The sequence below is a fragment of the Cavia porcellus genome, unplaced genomic scaffold, assembly GCF_034190915.1.
Source record: "Cavia porcellus strain 051 isolate PalLab524CR breed Dunkin Hartley unplaced genomic scaffold, mCavPor4.1 scaffold_2, whole genome shotgun sequence".
In the NCBI taxonomy this organism is placed as follows: domain Eukaryota; kingdom Metazoa; phylum Chordata; class Mammalia; order Rodentia; family Caviidae; genus Cavia; species Cavia porcellus.
Genome location: NW_026947485.1, coordinates 32,675,728 through 32,698,051, shown reverse-complemented (window position 1 = coordinate 32,698,051; position 22,324 = coordinate 32,675,728). Strand labels below are relative to the sequence as shown.

Genomic DNA, 22,324 nt, shown 5'->3' with positions numbered 1-22,324 from the left:
CTCCAAATCTTACAATTGTCTCTACTTTTCCCCTCCTCACAAGCTTTCCTCTGGACATGGTCTAGTTCATGAAAGTCCTTCATGGCCCCTCCACAATAAGACACTTAGGACAGGACATGGTATAAAAACACGGCCTGAACTATACAACGAGGAGTAGATGCTTTCTCCCTTGATCTGAACACAAAGATGCAAGATCTCAAAAGCATGGATGTTCCAAACCCTAAGGACCTTAGACAATCACCTAACCAAAGACACCAAAGCCAAGAGAAATAAGAACCTCGATCAAAGACCCCACAGAATGGAGGCAGAGACAAGGAGAGGTCCCACATGTTTACATCCTAATTCCAAATGAGTTTGGAGAACAGGGCTGGCACCTACGTTTCATCAGAGCATGTGCAGGTTGTGTGTGTGGTGGCAGCCATGAACACACACAGTCTTATCATAGGTTTGCTCAGGCTCCTGAGGATGTGTTGTGTACTCTGTGTTTGATTTAGCTTCATTTTGGTGCTTATTGTTTTGTAAACTCCTTTTGCACTTTTCTCCACTTGGCTAAATCTCTCCATTTAATGAGACCATACCATGGTCTCTCCTTAAAGAAGACTACAAAACAATGTTACATTTTTAGAAATCTTGAAAAAGAAAGAAAAGTGACTAAGTGAGACTATAAAGGTGAGGGTTTCTATGTTTTAACTACCATGTTTATAAAAAAAATTTTTAAAGATGTTCTCTAGATTTGAATAGGTTCCTTACTTCTGAATTGAGAAAAAACTTGGTGAATGTGTTTCCACCCAGCAAAGGAATACAAAGCTATGACATCCATCTCACTGAAATAAAGGGGAAACTGAGGGCAGGGAAGGAGAGGATGTGAGAGCCAGGTAAGAAATAGGCAGGTGCTCCTCCCATGCCACACACAGATTCCCCCTTCACGAGCTGCCCTGTGGGTACCCTAGAAAACCAAGCTGTGCTGTAGCCCTGTACCCCAATCTCTCAGCAAGGGAGAGAGCAGCCCCACCTGTGAGGAACTGGCCGTAGGTCCAGTCATCATGCCTCGGACAATCAGGCCAGACTTGGGCCTGGTCTTCTCTCCTGTCCTCTTCACATCAGTGCAAGGATCCAGCAAGTGAAGCTTGTCCATCTTCGCCCACGCAGATGCCAAAGGGGTGCTTTCATCTGATACCATGTGCACAGGTTTACTCTTGTGTGGGGGACTTTTGCATGACAAATTTATATCCCCATCAAGACTGTCTTGTCTGCAAAAAAGAAATAATTCCATTAAAACAGATACCACAAAAGGAATCAGTAATTACGATAATAAATTCCACAACCATGATCACTCAGAGCAAGCCCACTCATATATATATTTATGTTCCTAATTAGTCAATGTGTTATGATGAAAGATAAGTAACAAAAAATGCTCTGGCATCAGAGCATTTCATCCTACAAAATAACAAACAAACAAGCCACAAAAAAAAAAAAAAAAATCAGAAACGATGGTCTGTTATAGACTCCTTCAAGTCCTTGCTTATCCAGACCTGGGAGATCCAGGAAAACCAGAACTCTGCAAAACAGTCTGGGAACATGTGGGGCTCAGCTTTACCACACCCATCTGACAGTGACTCATGGCTGACTATTCAGGAAAGTTGGACAGGTATGCCAAAATGTGTGTTGGGGGAAGGAGGGTGTAAGTCAGAGAGAGAGAGATGAGGAGAGATATAGGAAGAGGAGGAGGAAGAAGAGGTTGAGAGTGAAAGCCAACAAGCAGTGATAAAGAACAAGAGAGGCCAGGATATGAAACAAGAGACTCAGGACAAGAGGAGTCGTACCTAGGTTTGCTCAGAAACCAGCACTCCCCTGACAACCCAGTTGTGTTCTACCCCAGGGCCTTTGCATGCATGAGCACTGACACCTGCTCTATGCCAGGCCACCCTCCAAGACTGAGTTGCACTTGAGAGCATGTCACATGTGCTGTGATTGGGGTGTGTCAGGCAGGAGGGGCTGGAGCCATCTTGCAGAAAGCCGTCCTGTATCAAGGGACTGAGCAGACAAGAAAGCCCTGAAAGGGAGCACCAGGCTGAGCAGACAGACCTGTAAAGCAGGACGAGCCCAGTTGGGCAGGCAGGACTGGTCACAGGTGGAGTTTTGTGAGTTACCCTAAGGAGTTTAACTTTCCTCCCAAAAGCTGCAGGAACACCCGTCAGTGTGTTAGGAAGGAGCAGCCTGACAGATTTGTTCTGTGGGGAGCGCCCACTGTCTCATGTCGGGGATGGATTTAAGGAGAAGGGGTGCACAGGGAGAGGCTGGGGATGTAAATGAGACCCTTGCCAACAGCAAAGGGAGGGTCTGGTGTCACTAGGGAGCCGATGAGGAGGATACAGAAAACGACAGAGAAGGAGGAATAAGGGAAGACACCCAAGTACTGGGCTTGAACTTCTTCATTGCTGCTTTTCCTTTTTGGCTTTTTGAGATATTTAATTTTTCAGCCACATAAATGCCTGTGAAGGGGGCCACCTCCTTCATTCCTTGAGCTACCTGTTTTTATCAGTCCTATCCTTGGCAGTTTGACACCCAGGCCCTGAGCTTTAGCTGCCCTCAGGAAATGAAATATTTTTCTGCCTAGTAAGGAAAAATGACCCTCTCCCCAGAAGTTGAACTCAATATGGGTGACGTTTTGGGAAACTACCCATAGGGTGCAACAGCTGTAAGTTGATGTTCTCCAAATAATAGAGTTTCAGTCAAGAATGCCAGATCATTTTCTTCCTGAGAACTCCAGAGACTTTAACTTTCAGATTTCCTCCATTTCTACAGTGTTTCATTGCCTTTTAGAACCTTATTTTATACTCCTGTTTTTTTGAAAAAGTCAAACAAAGCAGGCCCCTGAACCTTAGGTGTCTCGGAATATAAAATACAATTTTAGTAATCAGTAGCCTCCATCACAAAACGGTTCATTCTCTAGAAGAATAGAATGGGGCTCCACAGCAGAAGTTTTAAAGCAGAGAGCATAGGAAGCTAAATAGTGACCTCCCACCCACAGGACGTCCATGTCCTGATATATGTGATCTGTGTGATCTGTGAATATATTACTACCTTACATGGTAAAAGCAAATTTGTAGCTGTGATTAAATTAAACATCTTGAGATGGGAAGATCATCGTGAGTTGTCTGGTGGGCTCAGTACAATCACTGGAGCCCTTCACGGAAGGAGACAAGAAGATAAAAGTAAAGTAAACAAACTTCTTTTAGTAGTAGTTAGGTAATGTAAGAAGACAAGCTTGAATGGTGTGACTGAAGGTGGAGAAAGGGGCCAGGAGCAGAAGGAGGTAAGTGTCTAGCAGGCCAGAAAAGAAATGCAATGGGTTTTATCCTCAATTTCTCCAGCCAGAACTGGCCCTCAGATAGCTGGCTTTCACTCAGTGAAACTGATTCTGGACTCCTGACCTCCAGAACTACAGAGAATCACTTCGCATCCTAGCTGACATTTACAGCCAGTATACTTGAAACAAAGCAGATCACACTATTCTCAATGACATTGGTGGACCTCATCCTTTTAACTGTAGGCATTAAGACCAAAACCTGAGGTTTCTCAGAGAAGAAGGAATTCTTCCTCACACTATAAAACAGGAATCCTGTCTGAATTTCCAGCATCAGGCCCTGCTCTACAGTATACAGGCTTGCCAGGTCCCACAACTACAGGAGCCAACTCCTTGAAATAAACCTCTTTATATATTCTTACATGTATGTGTATGTGCATACACATCTATAGACACAGGCAAACCCAGCCTCTAGTAATTCAGCTTACCATTTTTCAATTTGACAATGGTGTGAAAGCTTTAGACATTCAGCAGAAACCATCCAATTGTGAGTGTTGATCTTTTCTAGTGATACATAAATACAGTACTCTCTGGATGCTGGTCCATGGCAGCAAGCTTCAGCATCTTAGCCACAGGGTGGCAACAGGAAACAATGGATACTCTACAGTATGTGCTGCTGCTACGGTTTGATGCTCGGTAGGTTAAGTGAACTAACTGAATGCTTTTTCAACAGGATTTTTCAACTTATAATGGATTTATCAGGACATAACCGTATCGTAAGTCAAAAAGCATCTATATATGCTATTGGTTCTGTTTCTTGGGAGAATTCTTGCTGTTATAACCCCTCAGTTAGAGCAGCAATAGGAAGATACTCTTCAGAGAAAGTGGGAAGAGTTACCTGGTCTTGCTCGTTTCTGCCAGTAACGTTTTCCATCCTGCATCTTCATCTGAAAGGTCATATATATTCACCAGCGTGGTCTCTGAACATTTCACTGGCAATTTGTTAGTTTTCTTTGGAACTGAGAGTGCAGGGATTGAAGTTTCATGGTTTAAATTTTTATCCACATTTCCAGAGTTATCCAAAAAGTATCTAGTGATGAGTTCAAGGCTTGTTTTTAGAGGATTTTCTTTTGCCTATCATTGGGAGATGGAAAAAATAGTTAATCATCGATGCCACTTCAGGGAAGGTTAAAATGATGGCTATTACAATTCTCTGACATAAATTTAGTGACTTCTCACTTATCCGTACATGCCTTCAGCAAACTCTCACTGGCTTACCCACTGCACAAGGCAGGTGCTGAGGTAGGTAAGGATGCAGAGATGAAGACAAAATCCCTACCCTGAAAGAACCACCATCCAAAGCATGAGTCAGGCAATCCAGTGAACCATCACAATAAAATGTGAAGTGCACAGAGGAATGCCCAAGCAAATTCCATCTGCAAGCAAGTTCTCCTACAAATAACTTTATAAAATACTTATCCTTTCATGTAAAATAATTTAGATCTATAGAGAACACTAACTCTGTGATTCCATAAACATCTGAGGCCTGAATATTTTCTTAGTCTGTGACCTCCCACATTTCATGTTAAACACCAGCATTTGTAGGGACAACTGGAGCAGAAAGTTAATATGAAAAGCATAAAAAGCCAGGCATGGTGGCACAGGGCAGTCATCCAGCACTTGGAAGGCTGAGACAAAAGTTCAAGGCCAGCCTGGGCTACAAGGTGAGTTCAAAACCAGCGTGAATCACAAAGTGAACAAACAAACAAAAAAGATTTGCCAGAAACGCTTGTGCTGTCTCAAAAAAAAAAAAAAAGAAAGAAAGAAAGAAAGAAAGAAAGGACAAGACACACTGTCAGGATTGATTCATTTTATACTCTAAACAACAACAACAAAAAAAACCTCCATTGCCCCTTGAATCTTTCTAAGCCAGAATAGTAACCCCCCCCACACACACACACACATACACACCCCTAGTCACTTGTACAGACATAGCTATCCAAACAAAGATCCAGACTGGCCTCACGGACCTGCTATGCCTCAGTCCACCCCAACAAAGTAAACCATCCTCCCACCCCAGTCCACCCACCTCCCACCCCCTCACTCTGCTGAGCTGTGCCCAGACAAGGGGTATCAGGGACTTTTGCAATCTAAGAGCAGTAAAGCCTCTGGCAAGAGCAGGCTTCAGTGCATGCCCAGTCCTTCCTCTCTTATTTCTCTGATCTGTGCCACCAAACTCTGACCAAGATCATGACCAGTGGACTGTGACCAAATTCCACCGCCTCATCTGATAAGATCTAGGGGCAGTTTGTTTACTCCCTTCTTTAAGCATGAGGCCAAAAAGAACAGAAAAGAAAAAACAGCCCATTTTACCCAAGTTGGAAGCTTACAATGAAGAGAAATGAGGAAAAGATGTAATTTATTTCAATTTCTTGATTTTTCTCTCAGAAAAAAGAGCTGTATGGCCCTGAGTTATCTGAATTATGCTTTAGAGGACTTCAGAGCACTTGTTCACAGCAGACACACAGCCTTTATATGAAGCTAGATACTGTTTTTCAAAACTTCAATTTTAAATGATCATTTTAATTTATCATATACCTACTAGGGAAAACAAGTTATTAAAAATATTAACATTAAATTGCTTTCCTAGGATCATGCTGGCTTTGGGGTGAGTGAATTCCAAATTATTATGCAATAAACAGACTAGTAAGTCCATTTTTTAAAAAAATATATACTCCAATTTATTGCCTTGTTATGGTTTTTCTCTGGGTGACTCCCAAAGCCTCATGCAGTCATGGAAGCTGCTGAGTCTAGCATTTATGATTGTTTGTTGTCTAGCACTGGGACTGGGGGTGTGAGTGCTACACCCACCCATGGGCAGGTAACTAGTATACAATATAAGGGAGGGAAGGAAGTATGCTTTTCCCCTTTTGCTCTGTCACTCTTGCTGCCTGCAGCCACAATGAAGGGCTGCTCCTCAGCCATACCACCCTGCACTGGAGCCAGCTGAGTATGGTCTGAAACCTCCAAAAACTGTTAGCTAAATAAATATTTCCTTCTTTCATTTTGGGTGTCAAATATTTTATCTCAGCAACAAGAGAAAAGTAACCAAGGCATGTATCACAGCTAATAACTACTTTTATTAACTTTATTATTTAATTTCATTATTTAAATAAAATAATCACAACATTTACAAGGTCTAGTAAAAATATCTTAGGTATTATAAGATAGCATGTTACATTACAGCAAGGAAATAAATACAATTTGAATGGCAAAGGTGCTTCTGGGAACTTAAGTAAAGGTGATTTTCCATAAAATCTCAATAGACCAGAAAGGTTAATTAAATTTTCTGACATCAATTTCACTCCCTGTGCACAATACTCCTAAGAAGTACTCCCGCCTCAGCATCTACCAGACAGAAGGCACAGAGCATCCGCTGCCTGGCCCTAAAGTCTTCTTCCTCTCGCACTGCATCCATCAGTGCATTCAGGACACTTAGGTGTCAAGTATCATCCCAGATCCAGAGGACAAAGGGCAGCTGAGTGATGTCTTTGTTGAGTCTCTGAGATGATTTCATCTGGCTGTCTTGACCTTTTTCTTCTCAAAAGGGAGCATATGAGTTTCAAGCAAGCAAAGAGTACCATTAAGGTCGGGTCCTGTTGGTCAAGGTTTACAGATTTTCCTGAAATTCTGTGTTTTGATTTATGAAGTGAAACCAGGCTTGGACTTCTCTCTGGCCCAGTAGATGGATTTCAAGGGGCTTAGAGGTTCCTCCAGAGGTCTTAGAAATAGCCTTGGTCTCATCTCTATATTAATCTAAACTGCTAAAATGTTATTTGAAAAATGAGTTACAGTTAATATAAGTTTGATCATAATTACAGTGATGGAGTTGGGAATCTGAATTCCTATTCTGTAACTGACTGAGACCTCAGAGAGCCACTACATTCTAGCTCACAGCTTCCCACTGGGGACAGAGGAGGAGGTCCTCATTACATCAGTGGCTTAAAGTCTGTTTTACTGGGCCCTGAGGGCTGGCCCAGAAGCCCAAGTAGTCAGAACCATCTTCCTATCCCCACTTCCAACAGGGCATCTTCCCTTTCGTTGTTTTATATGTTGAAGCTCTGTGTGAGATATCATTTTATTGCCTTGGTTTTTAAATTATGGTAAATGCAAAACCACATGGTCGATTATGAGTTTCTTTCTGACTCTGACATTATGCTCAACCACAAGGTAACATGTGCTAGGGGACTTCCTCTGTAGATGAATTAGAAAATGTTATTCCTAACAGAAAGATCAATTAACTTGTAATTATAGCTTCATTCATTTATATACTCATTCATTCAGCCACTCATTCATTTATTTCACAATAAAGTACTAATGCTTCACTATATCATCAGACAATATGTTAATTATAGGGACAGAATAGTGTGCAAAAGAGAGATAGTCTCTAGCATTCTGCAGCATCCAAGATCATGAGAGAGGCACACATTAATTAAATAATCATGCAAATATCCTATTACAAATGTGACAAGTCTAGAAGGTACCCTGAATACTTGTAGCAGCTTATAATTGAGTAGAGTCTGGGGATCAAGGAAGCACTCCCCACACTGGAGCAAATGTGTCCCATTTGCTTTGACTCCAAAGCACCTGGGTAAGATGAACCCAATTCCCACTCCCGCCTCAATTAGATGTCACAATAGACTTAAGACTAAGGTGTTACTCAGAACGGAAGAAGGAAAATCTTCTGTAGGCAGGGAATAGATTTTAGTATAATTCAACACTATATTCTTAAGTAGAGTCTTACTGAAAATAGCTTTGTGTAGGGAGAAAGACACACAGGAACAACAATGGGAGGCTGTGCACAGCCACAGGTTGGGGTTCAAATCAAATGCAAAACAACTCCACACACAACACGCTGACAGAAGCACAGGGCTGGCAGAGGAGGGAAGTCCTAGGGCTGGCCAACCGCAGACAAACGCCGTCAGACTCTGTTCCAGACCCCACACCACACCTCAGGAAGTACACACCTTATTCTCCCTGTAGAGAAGCTCAAGATGTAAAACCTTTCGGAGATCAGTTCTGCTGTTTATGCTGAGGTTAGAGCGGGGGCGTTCCTGGTCCATGGTCACACATGTCTTCTTTAGACCCTGGGGGAAGAAGGCTGAGTCACTGTTTGCCTCTCTAAATCAAACCTTCTGTCTTCTGACGCAGGGGAAACAAGAGACAATTGATGTTATTCATTATGATCATTCTCAAATGCTGATTTAAGAATTCGTTTTTATTCAAACTTTACATTTGACATCACCTTCATGATTATTCTAAATTTTATAACAGCCATGGGGAGAGCTAAACCTAGGGTTTCCAGCCCTTTGTGTAGGTAGGGAGTAAAATCTGGATAACCTACGCATCCAGAACCAATTCTGAGGCCCAGAGTTTGGTCCTAGATGTGGGGTCATGGAGTATGAAGCTTTAAAAATAAACAAAAGGAGAAAGACCAATATTCATTCCCTTGGTTTCCTAAATGGAGAAATCAGGAGACAAGGCAGATTTGCTGACTTACCCAGGGGAATCACAGAACTGGGGGCTCTGAACACTCCAACCTGTGAATTCGTGATTCTGTGAACATGGCCCACAGGGAGCTCTGGTAAATGCATAAGGAGCCACTGGAAAAGCCTCAGCCCCTCATCCCACCCTGGCCCAAAGACTAAAGTCCTGACAGCGACAAACTGGGAAAGTACTAACCTCTCACAATCGCCTGACTCCTACCTAGAAAAACAACTCCAGCAGCTGCTGCCCGTACACTCGGGGTCATCGAATATCTGCTGGATGAGACGATGCCTCACAAACCACTCGGCCTGTGTCAAGGGTATTCCTTATTCCAGACGGATCCCAGACTCCCAGGGCTAGATTGGACTTGACTTCTCCCCTAGCCTTTGTGTTGAGCACTTTGTAGAGGCCCTAACTGCTGGAAAAACAAGACCAAACCTGCTGCCTGCCATGAATGGAAGTAAGAAGGCTCATTTGGGAAATAAGAACTGTGCACACACCCTTGAACCAAAGAGAGTGAAAAGGTCTTGGGGAAAAGGCACAGAATGAAATGGCTGTGTGTGTGTTAGGGGAAGTGGAAGAGGTACATTGAGGAAAGTCAATTGGAAGGAGAGGTAGGACTCAAAAGCAACCACCCGTGGGCTTAACCCTGGCTTTCCCACTGACCAAAGAAGTAGTATGGAATGTTCTATAAGGAAGATCCTCCCTCTCTGGTGGATACCTTTATGTTCATCGGTTTCGATCACCAAGTGTCGGTACACTTAACACACACACACACACACCCCACTGTGAAGGATACCAGCACTTGGAGAAGGTTACAAGGAGTTCTCGGGAGTCAAACCAGCCTTCAGCTCCATCCAGATGGCTCAGTCTTCACTCAAAAACATTTGGCCTGTACCTACTATGTTCCAGGCTCTGTTGTACATGTAAGTAAGGGACACAGAAAGAATAGGAGCTAACACTCTTTGGGGTAATCAAATGGTAAGCATACAGTCTTGCAACTGCTAATAAGCACTATTGTGGAAACAATACAGGGGAAGGGAATACAAAGACAAAGGTCACTATTTTAGATAAACAGTTACTTGCTTGGCATCACACATGTGCTCTCTTGTCTTCTGGTTTCCCTATGTGTGAGTTGAAGAGCATGAGGCACTCATTTATCAGTCTAACTGCTAGATGCAGAGGAGAGAACACATCGAAGTCCCATTCTCCTACAGCATACATTCTACAAGGCAAAGACAACCAATCTAATACACTGGGTGGGGGGGACATATACTAGTCTACGAAAACAGAGTCAGGTTCAGTTGTCTCTTGTTTACCCTGCATCTGAGGGAAAAAAGTTTGATTTAAAGAGGTGGTGAGGGGAATGGATGCTGTTTTATAAAAGATAGTCAGGAAAGGCTTCATTGATTGAGTGACTGTAAGCAGAGACATGAGGGAGATGAGGGGGCAACCCAGACAGACACTAGGGAGAGCAGTGTTGCAGTCAAGGAACAGCATGTGCAAAGATCCTATGGCAATTACAAGAGCCAGTGCATCCAGAGCCTCATGGCCAGAGAACAGAGAGAAGAGATGAAGTCAGAATGATCACCCAGAGCCTGACAAGGAGTAGACAGGCTTTGGTGAAGTGGGAAAGACTCCAGGAAGATTTAAGGAGTGTGAGGGACTACTATATTTTTAATAGAACACTCAGCTGCTAGGTTGAAAACAGAATATAGAAGGAGATGAGTAAGCAAAAGGGTACTAGAGGGTACTAAACAACTCACATTTTACACAAAAGACAGGAGAGGCATGTACCAGGGCAGAGGTGGTAAGAAGGGGCTGCTTTCTGTATATGAACTGGTGGTAAAGCCAACAAGACTGGCTAATGGATGAATGTAGGTGCACGAGAAGGAAAAGAGCCCCTACAGAGTCTGTCCTGACCCTAGGCAGTGTCAGAACTGAGTTGTTAGGATACTCGGTGCGCAAAGGGTAGGTGACTTGGTTGCTATGGGGCAGGACAGGGGGACACATTTGGTGCCAGAAATATTATGAGTAGAGCTACTATCAGAGACAGGTTGGGAAGCTAATTAGACATCCACATGGAAATAAAGCATACTCAGTTAGAAAGAGTTCAATTCAGGATGAGATAAACACTTTAGGATTGTCTGCAGATAGATGGTACTGGAACCCATAAAACTGGCTGAGATGTCTAAATAACAGATGGAAACTAGAAGGGAAAATGGCCATATACTGAGTCTTTGAGTCCACCAGCATCCACAGCACAAATCAGGGTAGGAGTAGGGAACAAAGACCTTGAGAAGGAGCCACCAGAGAAGGCAAAGGAAAGCTAAAAACACATGTCACCTGGGAGCCAAGAAAAGGAACATAATCAACTATGACAAACACAATTCTCAGGTCAAGAAAAGCAAGAAGTGAAAATTAGAGATCAATGGTAACTTTGATAAGAGTGATCTCCTCAGACAATGGGGACAAAATCCCAATTAAAATGAATCTGAGAAAGTTGGAAGCAGAGATGGAATCAGTATACACAGCTCCTTCATGGGATTTGGCTGCAAAGACTCATAATAAAGAAAAGACTCATAATCATAGGGCTTGGGGATCAAGCTGGGGTGTTGTAGGAGCCTGTATGTGGACTGATAAGAATATACCAGTGGAGGGGGAAACATCTGGGCACAGGAACGCGATGAACATGAACAAGAGACCAGGCTGCCTGACCCAGCACAAAGAAATTGTTCCAAGGAACACAAGCAGGGATGGAGTGATCAGGTTGGGCCAGGGAAGGTTTACACATTTGTGAGTGGGAGCTTGTGGACTTTTCTCACTTCTAACGACTACTGCTTTCTCAGGGAGCTCAGATGGGGAAGGAGGTTTTGGATAGGGTGAGACAAGGTGTGAGATAGTCAACCAGGATTTGAGAGAGGGATCAGGATGGACTGGATAACCAAGCACACAGGTGCCCTTGGGACACCACAGCATGAGTGGCCATGGATTTAAAGTGATGCCATCAGCTTGATGGTGGTGGCCTGCAATGTCTTTCGGCTCTGCAGGGGCAGGCTGCAGAAGTAGGCTGAGTTGATATTTACCCAGATGTGGGGACAATAATGGAAGAAGATATAGGCAAGAGAGTGGAGCGGGTTATGAAGCATGTGATTATGACAATGGGTGGGTAAGACGTGGGCCGTGGAACTGAAATTTGGCAGGAACAATGGATGGATGTGCAAGTAAGGCTGAAGAATAAGTTGTCTGGGGCTCAGAAGAGGAATGTGCTAGAAATAGAAAAGGTGAGATGCATGGCATTGAGATCATGAAAAAGGTGCAGTGCTAGTATGTATAAGCTTAGGCCATTACCCCAGGAAAGGGTGGCAGAGGTCAGATGGGGGACAAATCACTGCAGTAAAGGAAGGACCACAGAACCAAGAGGCTGAAGCATCAAAAAAGTCACTGGACGCTGATATCACCAGGGGCTTCTCGTGAGTCTACCTGCAGGCAGAGTCCAAGGACACCCTTGGGACTGGAGGTAAAAGACAGTGGAAGCCACAGTTGAAGAGGAGGTCTAGGGTGGCAGCCAGGTCTTGAAGGACCTCACATGTAGTGATAGGAAGCCAGTGGAGGGTTTGGGAGAAGAAGTGATATGATCTGGCCTGCTCACCCTGGGCTAGTTGTTTGGCCTCCTGTTCTCACAATCATCCTAAATGAAAAGGAACGATGAAATTATATGTATCTCTCAGGAAAGTTAAAAGGATTTGAACAAACAGCATCCAGAAAATGCATCCAGCATCCAGCAAGTGCCTGGTGCCACGGTGATAATTCTGCTTCTCACTGTACTTGCTCATGTGAAGTCCCACACAAAAGATAGTGAGGTCAGTGGTCACCCAGCTCTCCACGGCTTGCTGAGTGACTTGGGCCACTCCTTTCTACTCTCAAGACCTTAATGTATGAAGATGAAGCACAGGAGCAGAGGAGGCCAAGGGGATTAGCCACCTTCCAGGGTACCACCAGATTCAGGGGCCAGTTCTGGGGCCCCATGTGGAAAGTGACACAGGCAGATGCATTAACTATACCATAAGCACCAATGAACACACAGAGATAAGATGAGTCAAGGACCACTTGGGCTGGTGTTACTTGAGAAACTCTCTGAGAGATGGAACTTGCTTATGGTGGGCCTGGGTAGATCAAAAGAAAAAAAAACAGAAGAGAAGCTAGAAATGAGGGTGGGATGGTAAGCTGGGGTCATGCTGTCAGGCACCCATGGAAGTCTGCAAAGCCCTCTCTCAGAGTTCCAGCTATACTGGTAGCCATCAGCCTCCCAGAGTGTATCACTGATGATCAACATGCAGCCAGGCCCGGTGTTGGAAGGTCAAAGCAGGTATAAAGCCAGATGCATTAAAACATTTTAAATAAAAACAAAATATAAATAGATACATGGTCTTGATATAGGGTCAGTTCCCTTACCACAAAAAATAAATAAATCTATGTCTATAAATAGATACAGGGTCAATTCTCTTACCACAAAAAATAAATAAATAAAATGTAAAAAAGCATACAAAAGCACTTTCAAAACAGGTGTATGTCAGAGACGAGGAAGCAGGTAAAAAGCTAATAACTGTGTGCACAGAATGCCTGGAAGCTACTCATCTTCTGTGTTATTATTAACACTCACTTCAAATCTGCAAAAGGTGAGTCTGATATTTCCTGTTTTACAGATTAGGAGATTAAGGCAGTGAGTAACATGTGGAAGCTTATGCTTTTACACTGCAAACTAGGAACAAATATTTGAACCTTCTCCATCCAAACTCTCTGTTCAAAAAGTTGTATGAATTTGGTGTGGGAGATAGGGAGTTGCAACCCCAGACAAGTGTCCCTTGCCCAGCTCAACAGTACATCACACAGAAACAGACACAGAGTGCATAGCCCTTCGGTACTTCTCATCACATAAATAAATGGGTGATTCCTGGAACCTTCCTGTCTGTGCTCCCAGCCCCTTCCACACATAGGTCCCCATCACTGCCAGGGCAGTGCAAACATTTTAAAGTATCTCTTGGGACAAAACAAAATATGAATTTTCAAATTTCTCCTACAAAAAAATTAGTACTATAACAGGAACTCCCATTGTTGACTAAAATGACTAAAGTTTGACTCTCGAGAACTTTTCTCAGATCTTTGGACTCCAGTAGTCCTTTCCCAGAGACCGGGGGCAAATGACCATGGAGGCCGCTAACCCAGCTCGGGCTGCAGCCTACCTGCCATGCCCAGAACCAGGAACACCGGGCTCCGCACTGGAGACCCCGCCCCTGATGACTGCTGCCCACCACTCCGGAGAGCAGAGGGTTCACAAAGGCAGGGAACAGGGGGCCCAGACAGGCTTCACGGAAGTGCCCAGCACAGTGACAGAAATGGCTCCTGGGAAATGTAGTTCTACCCTGGGAAAGTGGCACTCTTGTAGCGGCAGCTCTAAAGCAGGCAGCGGGCCAGGTACACTCCCACCCTAATGATGCAAAGGTGCCAGCAAAGTCCCAGACTGCCCCTCGCCCAGCACTGGAGCCGCGGCCTGAGCTTTGGAGGGGGGAACCATTACCTTTCTGCTGAGGAACTCCCTAACCAGGGAGGCAGCCACCTCCTCCACAAAGAGGCTATCCATGCTGCCGGCTCTGTCCACGAGGCCACCAGGGTCACAGCCCCAGGCCCCACAGTCCGTTGGGCCCAGTATGGCCGTGTTGCCGTGGTGACGATGGCATCTGAGCCAGTGAGAGCTCCTCCCCTTCCCTGGGAGCCCGCAGACTGGGAGGGCGGGAGGGAGGGGGAGGAGCATCCTTCACGCGCGGTTTCTCAGTGCAGAAGGCAGCAGCCACGGATAGCCCAGGAGCCAATCCCAGCGCTGGATTTAGGGCTGACACTAGTCCTAGGACAAATCACTGCTGAAATCATCTAGCCACAGGAAAAGTTGCTGCTGCAATGTGCATCTCCGTTTCCCCAGACATAAAGTGGGAAGCGTGCCCCCCTCCTTGTTCCTTGAGGACCACGTTCACAGTGAAGTGGCCCCTACTGGTTTACCCACAGCACAGCCCGTTCTGGGCTCACTGACACCCACTGGCCCTGCCAGCCTGGACTCTGCTTCTGGACTACAGAGTTAAAGGGCAACTTCCTGTCTCCCCTTGGTGACAGCTTTCCAACAATAAGACTGCCATTTTTTTTTTTAAGCAGGAGGAGATTTATATAATACATATGACCCTGTTTTTAACACGTACAGCTTCTTGGCATTGTGATCACTATTAGTCCTGTTCTTTAAAACCAGACGTTGTGACTCCGAAAGGCAAAGATTTTGCTGGAAGTCACACAGCCATGAACTGGAAAAACTGATATTCCATTCAAGATCGTGTCTTTACCTGGGGCCATATCCATAAGCCATTTGGGTACCACTTTCATGATCTCTGCAGCATCTGAGTTTCACCTACCAAGTTAGTTTGCTAGGGTTACCAAAACAACATACTACTACAACAAACTTATAGGTGCACAGTTCTGTATCTTGGAAGTCTAAGATCAGTGTATCATGGGAATTATATCTTGGGACCTCCCCCCTTTTTTTTACAGATTCGCATCTTCTTGTGCCTTCACAAGGGTTTTCCTGTGTGTAAATCTGTGTCCTAATCCCCTCTTCTATAAAGATACCAACACGTAGGATTAAACCTCACCATCATAACTTCATTTTAACTTAATCATCTCTTTAAAGAGCCTGTTACCACAGTCACATTCTGAGGTACCAGACTTCAAGACTTAACATATTAATTTGGGGAACATAACATAGTTCATAATATCTATATTGTTACTTAATTATTATTTTCTTTAAGTTGACATCCTTGTTTTAAAATTTCTTTTAAGAAGAAAGGGTTTCCAAACAATAACATCCACGAAACTATAGATTTGGTGTGCTTGCTAAATCTCTAATATACATTAAAAAAATACAAAACCAGAAAGAAATCAGGCATCTAAAATCATCACAGGTCCAGTGACACATATACCACACTTGGAAAGCAATCACACCATGCTGTGCAGTCTCCTGAGGACATCACTGTCAAATGATGCAGTGCATTATAGTCACTAGGCATTCTGTCCCACCACAGTTCTCTGAGAAGGCACCTTTAAGCATTCAATTCCCTATGAGACCATATGCATGTGTTAGGTTTAGGGAACAGAGCAGCAAGAGACAGCCTGGTCCCTATGCAGAAAACCCTGTGTTCCAGCTGCAAAGTCACTAATGGATAGTGTAGTGATTTAAAAATGATACAGGAAAGACTTGTGCTGCAGTAACAGATGGCATATCATAGATAGTAGGCCTTATATAATAAGTCAAAAGAAAGAAAGAGTCCCCTCCATGGAGGCAGGTCAAAGTGAAATTGCAGAAAATAGAAAAAAAATCACTTATTTATTTATTTATTTGTTTATTTATTTACATGTAGTAGGACTTTCTGGGTTTCAAGCGTTCAGGTACTGTGGATTTATACTGTAAAATCTATATCTTTGTGGAAGGAGAGATATGGAAAGCAGTGTAAATGGGTAGATGCAGATAAAAACAAAACTTAAAAAACACACTGACCTTTAAAAACATGTCATAGACATTTACAAACATGTCATAGGTTTATAGAGGAAAAATACAAGAGTGTTAGTGAGTTACAAAGATCGGAAATTACATGTTTTTATAGTTCATCAGGTAAGATTACATAGGCAATAATATCGCAGCAAAAATCTGAAGAGAGGAGGTGGGCCGTGCAGAGTTCTATGGCTTTCATCTAGAAGTCATCTCAAAGCTTCGCGTGGTCATAGGCTGGGTTTTTCAGTGGTGGCTAGATCTAGGGTGTAAGATGCTGAGATTAAGGGTATGAGTTTAAAAGTGTTCCATGCAGGGTATGCGAGGTACCACCCAAAGGGCAGGTGAAATATAAAGGCAGGTTTGGTTACTACTGTTACTACACCGTTTTGCTGCCTTCTGCCTGCCCACAACTGTTTCTCTTCTGTGATGCCCCCCTATCATACCACCCTGCCAACAATGAACTGAAACCTGTATGAACTGTAAGCTGAATAAACTGTTCCTTCTTCAACTTTGGATGTCAAATATTTTGTCTCAGCAATGAGAAAAGTAACTAAGACACACAGTCTTGGAGAAAGAGCACCCCAGGCTGAGGGAACAGCCAATGCAAAGGCCCTGAGCCAGCACTAGCATGGGCGCTTATGAAATAGGAAGGCTAGAGTGGATCAGTGAGGAAACTGGGGGCCCCCTGTGTAGGCTGTGGTCATCATCGGGACTCCAGCTTTTACTCTGAACTGAGAATCCTTAGGTGAGGAGGAGAGAAAAATTTGATTTAGGTTTGATGCGACCCTTCTGGTTCTTGTGCTGAAAACAGCGTGTTTAGTGGAAAGTACGGAAGAGGGAGACCAATGAAGACAATTGTGACAGTTAGCGATCAAGGTGAAGTTTAAGCTAGATACGTTGAAGTGTGTTCGTGTACATGCACACACCCATGTGTGTGTTACACTCCACTCTCTCCGCTCTGAAACTTTTTACTATGGTGGAATGGAATGGTTAAGAAAGAGGTGCAGAAATGAGTTCTGCTAAACACATAGCTGACTCCTGGGGTAGCATAACCTTAAAGTGTGAAGAAAGAAGGCCAATATTGTCCATATGGGAAAGGCAAAAGTTCTTCTTCAGAGAGCTTAGCAAACCAGATTATATCACATGTCCCTATCTTTCCCATAGCTTTGCTCCAAGGCATCCTGACCTCCCCATTTGTGCCTGTGAGCTGCAAAGTTCCCAGCAAGCCCTGGGAGGCAGCACTGTATGAATGCAAACGGGAGGCAAAGTCCTCAGTGATGACTCCTTAGAAATACACACTGGAGCTACAAGCAAGAGTGTCATCAAAATAAGGACCCAGTCTTTATAAATATCTGTGTTGCCCAGTCTTTCTATCTGTGTTAGTCAGTCATCCATCACTCTGTCAAAATACCTGAGATAAACAACTTATAAGGAACAAAAGATTATTTTGATTCATGGTTTCAAGAAGTTTCAGGCCTTGATCACTTGGCCTTTGTGGAATAGTATGCAAAGGCAGAAGCATGTGGCAAAGGGGGCCTGGTCACCTCATGGCAGCCAGGACGTAAACAGAGAGGAAAAGAAGCTGAATCGCAGTATCCCCCTCAAAGACACAACTCTTGTGACTCACTTCCTTCCACCATTAATGTCTCCTAAAGGTGGCACCAACTTCCAGTAGTGCCACAGGCTGGTAACTATGCCCAAAGCACACAAGCTGGGTGAAGGGAGGTTTAAAATCCAAATCGTGACAGTTATACATGGCATAATATCTTGGCATAACCTTTTAAAAACTTAAACTATGAAATGATAATTTGTGGGAAAATATAGGTTTGATAAAAATTATAAAAATAGAAGCAAGAAAATAAAGATGCCATGATTCAGGACAGTAGTTGGCACAGGAGAATCACAGATAAGGGTGAGTAATTGTCAGTGTTCAGAGTGTCATTAGGACACGTAATTCATAAACATTTGTCATATGTTTATGTCATATGACATATGTTTTACATATGTCAAACCAAACATTTGTTGTATTTGTTATATCATAAACAATTGTTATATTTATAAACATTTGTTATATTGTTCTGTAGTTATATTGTATTATTTTTATTGGTTCATTAATTAATAAGATATGGCCATGGAGAAACCAATGATAGCAGAATGTCCTGACCCAAAGTACATTATTAATTAATTTTGTGTCCCTACAATACAGAGGAATGAGAAGAACCAAAAAAAGAGAAATTCAGTGGCCATCACATTGGAAGGAAAAATCAGCAGAGATAGCACAGCTTTCAGAGGAAAGGCATCATTTATCCTGACAATGAGAAGTTATAGGGTGCTTTGGTGGGTAAAAGTCTATCCCATGTCATCCTGCTGCAGTCTTCCAGGGCCTGGGACCTCATCTTCCTCCATGTTGGTGTTCATGTAGCCCAGGCCAGGAGCAGAGCCTGGGGTGTCTGGTGAGCTAGAGAATGGATGAACTTCCCTATCATACTGCCAAGGGCAGTGGCCTGGACAGGACACTGTGTTCTAATCTCTCTGGGTAAGTAGCCAGACTACTTCATGCCCCTGGCAGGCAAATATAACTTCACTAGAGTCCTCTTTTTTTTCCTTATTCTCCCAGACTTGGTTACACTAGTCAACAATATGTTCAGTTGAGAGTGACAGCAAATCCCAAATAAGAGTGACACATTAAGGAACTACTCAAAAACAATGGGGACAAGTGAAAAGAATACAATACCCAGATCCTACTGGCCAAATCCATGTGTCAAGGAAACGAATAATGGAAATAGAACATAAGTCACTATTGAATGAAACAAGAATTGTGGAATCCATGTTCATAAAACTAAATAAATAAAGAGAATGAAAAGTACCATTTGAATGTCACTAATAAATATGGAAAGAATGATGGAATTAGTGAATTATCAAGTCACAACCAGAATAATAACCATTCATTCAAGCAAGTATTACCAGTGAATGTTAAAACTAATAGATACACTGTTTATAGACAGACTCAAAGGAGCTCTATGTAAGTTACTTATAAATGACAAAGGAGGAAATGTTAAATTCACAGTGAAGAAGGTCAGCCAACACTTCATTAACTAAATGATCAAACTGACCTTGACCAACTAACAAGGGATTATCCACTGTGGACCTCTGATGAGCTGAAAGAGTCACAACACCCCTCTGTGGTACTCTGGTGAAAAACAACAACAATAACAAATACAACACCACCATCAGTGACTGTCACAAGACAGAAGTATATTTGTCCCCTGTGGTCCCTAATCTGCATGGTTAGGGGTCCAGTTTCTTTCTGCCTCACTTTTCCTCCATGGGTGACCTTGACTTTCTAGCCCAAGATAGTAAGGGTGGCAGCATGGACAAAGGTTAAAGAATAAATATTAGAGTCCCTGTGCTCACCATCCTAGGGAACGTTCCCAGAAGCTGTCATAGGAAATCCACATCCCTGCAGCCAGAACTCACTCATTTGGCTGGCACTTAGCTGCACAGGAGCCTGGGAACTGTAGTCTTTGTTTAGGACACCTATGTGCCAGTTAAAAATCCTATTTCTTTGAAAGAGTTGTGGATTTCAAGAGGCAAGACACTCTTACTTCTAGGTAACTAACACTCTAACAATCTCTGGGATGCTGATGTTCTTTTATTTCAATTCCACATGTCTCCCCATCTCCAGTTCTGTCCATTAGGATTACAAGTCACGTCACCCAATTCCTTACCACAAGCACCAGAGCTCAAAACTCACAGCCTCAGACTTTAATCCCCAAACTCCTTCTGTGCCCATACAAAACTTTATATCTTTTTTTAAAATTTTATTTTAAAGAGGGTAAAATCAAACAGAACAAAACAGAACATAAGAAAACAATGTAAGAGACACAGATTTCAAAGCAAGACAACCAGAGTTCTTCACTGTCTATCATAGTATCTCTTGTTTTCTTCCAAATAGTTGCCCCTATCTTCACATACAGTGAATTCATACTAAACAACATAGTATAAAACTGATCCAAGCAGGATGATGAAGGCATTTAGATGTTCAAGGCAAGATGATAAGGAAGTCAACAATGGCTGTCATAATTTCTCTCATTCTCTTCAAAATAGCTGTCCATATCTTCATGTATGTTGAAATTAAACAAAACAAAACAGACTAAAATTACTCTGAACAAAGAATATTGCTAGATTTCACATCATGGCACTACAGAATCAGCTCTGAATACCTTAGTATCTCTTTTTCTTCAAAGTAGTTGCTCATTTCACCATGAATTATTTAATCAGTTCTCATAAACTGTTTAGAAGTTCTATGCATGCATGAGTTTCTATATGTATATGTATATGTATCTTTTCTATATTAGAGGGAAAAACAAAACAAGACAAAACAAAATAAATTCCTAGAAAAACACGAAATGAAAAAGACCTATAAAACCACAATACAAGGTGATCTACAATCGATACTATGATGTCTCTTGTTATCTTCAGTAAAATTGTTTATATCATTAGGCATAGTCTAATTTAACATAGCAGTACATAACAATAGTAATAAAAACAAAACATTGGAGACATTATAAGACTTCAAAAGCAGGTAATAGTCAAACCAGAGTGAGTATCCTAGTGAATCTTGTTGTCTTCAGAGTGTTTACCTACCCTCTCAGACTTGATGCTACCAATCATAACAGATTCGAATAAAATCAGTCAAGACAAAACAGCACTCTAATAAACAAGATTCAAATAAGATCAGTCATAATAAGACAGTGTAAATTATACAGGGTCTCAGATTAAGTTAATAGGAAATTAAGGATGGTTGCCATAGTATATCCTGCTATTTTTGGAATAGCTGTCTGTGCCCTCAAATTTAGTACAAGTAGACAGACTGGAACAGAACATAATCAAACTAAAGAGAGCGATGAGAATAATGTGGGTTTTAAATCCTGATACACCATTAACAATGTCCTCTGCCTTCCTTTTTTAGACAACTTCTCCCCTTTCACTTTCACAGGGTGCCTTTTACATTTTGGATCCCACTAACTCCTTTAGTTTTTAGATTAGGGGAGCAACACGCTATTTACCTAAGTGGTTCTGAACCTTTTTATCCCTGGGATTGATCTTAAGTTGTATTACTTTACCTATAAAAGCCTCCAGGTTTTCCTTCGTTATAGATGAGTAATTCTCCACTACACAAAAGTGTCATGTCTTTTAAATCCATCTGCAGCTGCTGGACAAGCTAGCCCTATTTCTCTCTGGTTCCCTGTTGTATAGAGGATTGTTTTCTCATATTTGACTTTCAATCCATAAATCCTCCTTTAGGTTAATTATATTTCCTATACAGAGTATCTTGATGGACTCTATCTCCTGATCTACTCTGCCTGTGTTTCCTTTGTTCTTTTTGTGTATCAAGGCCATCTATGTTAGAGGTTATAGTTAACCTTCTCTGCCTCATTTCTGCTATGCTACTTTTCTGCCATTGGTTTTCTACTTTTCTTTTTCATTCCACTGTCTGCTCTGTTCATTGAGGCCTCTCTGCCACTGTTCCTGAAATACTGGTGTGTTTTTCTTCTGTCTCTCTCTAGAATGTCCTTCAGTATTTTTTGTAGGATTAGATTGGTGGTCATGAACTCTCCCAGTTCCTCTTTGTCATGAAAGCATCTTGTTTCTCCATTAATTTTGAGAGACAGTTTTGCAGGGTACTTTGGAGGTTATTTTCTTTCAGGGCTTGTACTACTTTGCCCCAAGCTCTTCTTGACTTAATGATTTGTGTCAAGAAGTCTGTCATAATTTTGATGCATTTTCCTTTATAGGTGATCTGTTTCTTTTCTCTGATGGCTTTTAATATTCTGTTCTTGTGATGAATTTCTGGGATCTTGATTATTATATGTCTGGAT

The 22,324-nt window shown here is 42.5% G+C and overlaps 1 protein-coding gene across 2 annotated transcripts in view; it reads right to left on the bottom strand.

Annotated features, from left to right (window-relative positions):
• The window catches only part of Mindy4 (MINDY lysine 48 deubiquitinase 4), a 99,368-nt gene extending 84,735 nt beyond the window's left edge, over positions 1-14,633 (bottom strand). For both annotated transcript variants that reach the window (XM_013150492.3, XM_003467866.5), the window contains exons 1-4: positions 14,433-14,633; positions 8,335-8,454; positions 4,206-4,441; positions 1,013-1,250 (exon numbers count right to left, since the gene is read on the bottom strand). In XM_013150492.3, the coding sequence (XP_013005946.1) occupies positions 1,013-1,250; positions 4,206-4,441; positions 8,335-8,454; positions 14,433-14,495 (657 nt within the window). In that variant the 5' untranslated portion in view covers positions 14,496-14,633. The remainder of the gene's footprint in view (positions 1-1,012; positions 1,251-4,205; positions 4,442-8,334; positions 8,455-14,432) is intronic.
• Positions 14,634-22,324: the final 7,691 nt, after the last annotated feature.